The following is a 6182-nucleotide window of genomic DNA, read 5'->3' as shown; positions in this document are numbered from 1 at the left end:
CAATGATATGATCTGCTAATGTTCAAATTGAATTAATCTGCTACTTTATAGTTTATGGTTTATGTTAATGATATGATATTCATTGTTTATGGTTCAAATTGGTTACTGTGTGGAGGTGCAAAAGGGTGATGACACAAGAAATAATCGAACAAAACCAGTGAGAAGAAAAGCTCCGACACGTAGGAAAATGTGCAGTTGCAGAACTGGACGAGTATGAGTGCAGCGAGTGCAGTAGCAGGATTGGACGAGTGTAGTAGCAGGATTAAGCGATGACGAGTGCAGTAGCAGGACAAGAGTACAAGTGCAATAGCAAAACTAGACGAGTATGAGTACAGTGAGTGCAGTAGCAAGATTGGACGAGTGCAATAGCGGGATTAAGCGATAACTAGTGCAGTAGCAGGACAAGAGTACAAGTGCAGTAGCAGAATTGGACGAGTATGAGTGCAGCGAGTGCAATAGCAGATTGGACGGGTGTAGTAGCAGGATTAAGCGATGACGAGTGCAGTAGCAGAACACGAGTAGCAGAACTGGACGAGTATGAGTGCAGTAGCAAGATTAGGTGATGATGAGTGCGGTAGCAGAACATGAGTAGCAGAACTGGACATGAGTACAAGTGCAGTAACAAAACTTGACGAGTATGAGTGCAGTAGAAGGATTGGACGAGTGCAATAGTAGGATTAGGCGATGAGATGAGAGCAGTAGGAGAGTGAGGTCTGAGATTCTTTCTTTAGCAACTTGTAGAAGAAAGATATATATATATATATATATATATATATATATATTTTTTTTTTTTGCTTTTGAGAAGTAACATAAATGGATTATTCTCAGAAAAAAAAAAAGTAACATTAATCAGAAAAAGAAAAAAAAGTAATATAAAGGGATTAGAAGTCAAAAGGAGTAGTTAAGAGGGAAAAAAAGTAACATAAACGGATTATTCTCAGGGGAAAAAAAGAGTAACATAAAGGGATTATTCTCGGAAAAAAAAAAAGTAATATAAAGGGATTATAAGTCAAAAGGAGTAGTTAAGGGTAAAAAAATAAATTAACTCATGACATGTGACAAGTAGAGAGCAGATTGTCCTTATTTATAAGATTTAATCTTTATAAAGAGATAACAAGTCAAAAGAAGTAGTTAAGGGTAAAAAAGTAAATTAACTCATGACAAGTGGGAAGTGGAGAGTGGAGAGTATATTGTCCTTAAGTGTAAACTTTTGTCCTTAAATGTTCAAAACCAAATGTTGTGGAGTTTTTTGTGTTTTGAAATCCTATTAAGGGGGTATATGTAGTTTGCTATAAATGAAATAGTAGGGAAGAATAATTACTATATATTAAAGCCGAGTTCACTGTTACACTGTTTATAAGAGGTGGAAAAGTCGATTTTGCCCTTACTGTTCTGGTAGAATATCAAGCTGGTAGAAAAATCGATTTTGTCCTTGCTTAGTTTGTTAGACTATTCTTCATTTTGGATTTGTTTCTTAAGCATTAGTGTATATATGCGTTTCTTTCAGACAGCTGTTGTCACAATGTACCATATAGATGCAGCTTGTCCAAAGTGATCTTCTCGGAAAATCTCAATAGAGAAGTTGATTTAGTATGAAGTCCAATATATAGTGTAACTTTCTTCCTTCTGTGTATACAAACATCTGCTTCATTTCAATCAGCACTTCTTTTCCACTTCATTCATAATAATAGTCAACCCAGCAGTAACGCGCGGGCGATCTTGCTAGTGTATATAATATTAATTATTTTCTTTTTTATTTCACAATATATATAAAACTAACATAACAATTCATAAGAAGGATAATGCAATATCTTGCAATATCCTTTGATCCTCTTCGAAAAAAAAGGAAAAGAAAAAAAATGCAGTATCTTGCATCATGATTTCATAGCCAATTATGTGGTCATTGTTCGATTTGGACATAGGATGCCCAAAAATTACCTCAACCTTATATTTCAAGATGAGATTTCTCGAAGGCTTTCATTCATCATTTTGTTGCTGTTTTTTGGTCGGTCATTCATGAATTTAGATAGCACCTTCCAATATTTGTGTTTCATCAAAAGGAAAAGCACTAATTTTAGCTATTATTACCCATAGTTTATTTTTCACAAATATCACACTCAAATCCCTAATAATCAAAACTCCACATTCAATACGGTCGGTAAAACCATAAAAACAATGATTACAACCGAAACCTAACGCCAATACCCCTATTTTATTAAAACCCTATTAATACGTCACAAAATTTCCTCCTCAAGCAAACCCGGAATATACCAAAATTCCCAAAAAAATAAAAATAGAAGAAAAGAAAACCTAAACCAAAAGGAAAGGAACAGGTAATGATGACGCGGACCAACCAAAGCAAAGTCTTCACCGGGCCCCCAACCCCTTGCTTTCCCCTTCCTATTAAAACCCTCCTCCTCCCAAAACCAAACAAATAGTTCCAAACGCTCTCAACCTCCAGCGCGCGCGCGAGGTCCTCCGACCTCCGCAAACCCCCACGCGCGGGGCGGCGGCCGATCCCGATGTCTGAACCTCACGCACTGCCACCTCCACCCCTCCCCCATCTTCCTCCACCGCCATGCTCATGCCTCCTAATCCTCTCTACAAGCAGAAGTCGTGGTCCCCGGACGCCTACCGCGACGAGGCGTGGCACCGCCGCAAAAGCAACAGCAGGAAGCAAAAGCAGCGGAGCAAGAGCGTCACCGACGAAGACCTTGACGAGTTGAAAGCATGTATTGAGTTGGGGTTCGGGTTTGAGCCGCCGCCGGAGGAGGAGGATGCTGACCAACGACTCTCCGATACTCTTCCCGCTTTGGGACTCTACTACGCCGTCAACAGAAGCTACAAGTCTTCCACCACTCCGACGTCGTCGTTCTCGCCGACACCGTCGGAGTGCGACTCCCACTCCCCCATCGGCAGCCCCCACACCATATTCGGTCCCGGTATGTACACCTATTTTCGAGCCTTCTTACTTAAAATTTCAATTTTGATCTATGCGTTTTAAATTTTTTTGTTTCGAAATACAATTGAAATTGAACTTTTTGCGTTTGCTAATTATTACTAAGCATTTTCTCATTCACATACCATCCAAATTGCGAAATTCAAAATACTGGTACTTAAAAATACAACTATAAACAACTTCGGTTTTCTTGCGTTTGATAATTGTTACTAATGGATCTTGGTTGTGTTTGTTTGAAATGGGTGACCTTGAAGGGGATAATCCACAGACGGTGAAGGCAAGGTTGAAGCAGTGGGCACAGGTGGTTGCTTGCACGGTGAGGCAGGGTTCGAGCTGAAATTATCAGGGGTCAAATCGTCCACGGTTACTTCTGAACCAAACCAGAGTTATCAATGTGACCAAGCATCACCGTCAAAGCTCAATGATATGATTCTAATTTCCTACCCCCACCGACTGCGGTCGATTAAAAATAGCTGGGGGAACTTAAAGAATGTGGTAGTAGCAGTAATGGTGACCAACTTGTACTACTGGGATTGACTTTGTGCTTTTGTGTTTCTTTAATTGGTAACTGGCACATGTTCTATTTGTCTGCTCTCTTTTTTTACCCGTTTAGTAGTTAGTACTAGGCTTGTGTCTGAACCCAGAATGTAAAAAAGGCCAAATTGGTGTTGGTTTCAATGATTGTGTCTGATACTCTCTGATTGATTCAGGTTTTGTAACTTCCTTTTGTGTTTCACTGTTTAGAAATACACATGCAGTAGCTCTCAAATCTTTTGTTATAGTTAAACTTGTGTTAATTTCCATTACATGACATTGGTAATCTGTATGGGAAATGCGTGGCCGGCCGGATAGTGCAATACAAACACCCCCTTACACCTTAGATCTCTCATCTACTAGTCTGGTTAACATTTAGAAAATAAGTCACATAAAACATGAACAACAAATTAAATTAACCTCTCAACAAACAAAATTAGTTTATATATCAATGTACCGTAGCTATCGATGAAACCAAAGTAAAGTTAAATGGCCATCACATTTGTATGGAACTATCTACAGCTTATATTGCAGAGTCGGTCCGACCACGAGGAATGTTTTCCCTAAATTGATACATCGAGATTAAGGAAACTAATAAAAAAGACAAGGAAAAAAAAAAAAGGCAGCTCTGTCTCCCATAACTTTAATTAATGGTTGCCGCAGGATTGCTAATTGACGAGTACCATTCATATTCTTCCTTGTGGTGGAAGTCTTGCTCAAGGTATACCAGTAAGCTGGAATTTTTGGCGGTGGAATTGTATTAAGTAAGCTGTTATCTGAATGCAGCTGGCTCCAACAAGCAGCACTAAAGGCATGCACTAAGCCTCTTCTTTATCATTATCAAAGTGCATGTGTTATAATAGATCTGAGTACGAAGAGTGACTTCATTAAAATCTTGTCTGAAAAAGAGCTAGTTACTTCATTATAAGGGTTTTGAATGCGAAGTCCTAACTCCTAACTACTAACTAAGCAACATGTAATGACGCCGACCCTTTTAAGCATTTCATTGCAGCAACTTACCAAACTCATTAATATAAATTGAATACTAATAAGGTGAAAGTAAGTTGCATATATACCCGAGCAGTTCTGTTCACATACATAATTGATTTCATATTCAGTTATACTAAACTCAACTTACATTAGATCCAAATCTAAGGGTGAATAACACTAAGTAGTCGGAATGATATTATTTAACTCACTATTTTTCACTGCTAGATTTTAAACTAAGGGAAATTAAGCGCAAATGAGTATCAATTTCTTTCGAAACTTTCTACTTGGGGTGAACTATAAAACTTACCAAGAAACTCCTAATAATACGTTACTTTGCAAAAGGATAAGAAAAGTTAATCTTCGTCAAGTCCTTTGCGGGCCTGTCACAAGATTACCTATACTCCTATAGGCCTTTTGACCAGCGATAATGGATAAGACCCAACATCCGTAGGGCCAGGATTTTCCCCTTACTTCTAAGCATAGAACACAATTAAAGTTGTAACATGTACACCAGCAGCAATTGACAAATGTAAAAATGTTGAATTCATCGTTCATGCAACTGTTGCTGTGATAATTTTCAAGACAAGTTTTTGATCGACATGATTCCTACCTAGGTTTTGATTTTTGCCGAATGACTTGTGGAGAAAATTATATCTTATCCGATAATTTCTTTTACCTATACTTTAGTTTATGTGAAAAAAATATTGGGACGAAATCATAACCTAATTAATTGAGTTTTGACAACAATTTGTCATTTTCATTCTACTCAACTCATGTCATCAGTCATCCTACGTTAACATTGAAATTAACACTGTAGGGACTAACTTGCAACGACTCTAGATCTGCCATTATTTTGACAGTCCACCACCGCTCCCACCCGCCACCACCTCCACCACTGCCCCCATAACCTTCACCTTCACCTCCATCTCCACCTTCACCCAATCTCTTTTCTCGACCAGATCTGCTCACTTCATCATTTACCACCTTCCTCTCTTTCCTCACCTGAGATTTCCAGTGATGGAAAACTCCATGTTCACCACCATGTTCACCTCCTCTCCATCCCACGTTTTCTCCTTCTCCACAGACCAATTCTCCTTTCGAGTCACCAAAATTTTCTCTTTGAGTTCTACGCCCAAATCTGTTCATGCTTTCTTTGGACGGGATTGACTATGGTTGCTTCCAGATCTGCTTACTTCTCCACCACATCTAGGCAAGCTTTCGCCCGAATTTTTGTCCACTTTAAAGAGGTTGTCCAGATTGCTTCGGCAATCACACCCTCTACGGTTACTTTGTTTCTTTTGGGTGTTCTTGAGCCCTGTGTGTGTTCCAACAGGTGGAGGAGGAGGCATGATTTGGTTCTATGGTGGTGGCTTCTGTTCATGGAATGGCATGAATGCGGCGGTGGTATTTCTTTGTAGCAGCAGATTTGGTGGCTATTTGATAGGATTAGGGTTTGTAATTTTTCTTTGGGCTTTTGGCTGGTAGCTAGGTTTGACCCATTTTGGGTTTTATTTTATGTTTGCTAGGCCTACGTGCCTCTTTATCTGGGCCTATGTGCCTCTTTTACTGGGGTCTTATGTACCTCTTGTATTTTGCTTGATCATTTGGATTTTCTAATACAATCATTGACACAAAAAAAAAATATTGTAGGTTTCCAACCAAGTCCTCAGATTTGACTCAGGAAACAGACTTATGATGA

The 6182-nt window shown here is 39.0% G+C and overlaps 1 protein-coding gene across 1 annotated transcript; it reads left to right on the top strand.

Annotated features, from left to right (window-relative positions):
• Positions 1 to 2425: 2425 nt before the first annotated feature.
• On the top strand, positions 2426 to 3728 carry LOC112190364. The gene is made up of 2 exons (XM_024329798.2): positions 2426 to 2942; positions 3214 to 3728. The coding sequence occupies exons 1-2, from the start codon at positions 2579 to 2581 to the stop codon at positions 3294 to 3296; spliced, it is 447 nt and encodes a 148-aa protein (XP_024185566.1). The 5' UTR covers positions 2426 to 2578; the 3' UTR covers positions 3297 to 3728.
• The last annotated feature ends 2454 nt before the right edge of the window (positions 3729 to 6182 follow it).

Source organism: Rosa chinensis, chromosome 2 (assembly GCF_002994745.2).
Source record: "Rosa chinensis cultivar Old Blush chromosome 2, RchiOBHm-V2, whole genome shotgun sequence".
In the NCBI taxonomy this organism is placed as follows: domain Eukaryota; kingdom Viridiplantae; phylum Streptophyta; class Magnoliopsida; order Rosales; family Rosaceae; genus Rosa; species Rosa chinensis.
Note: the sequence above shows the minus strand (reverse complement) of the source record. Positions and strands in the feature narration are given on the sequence as shown.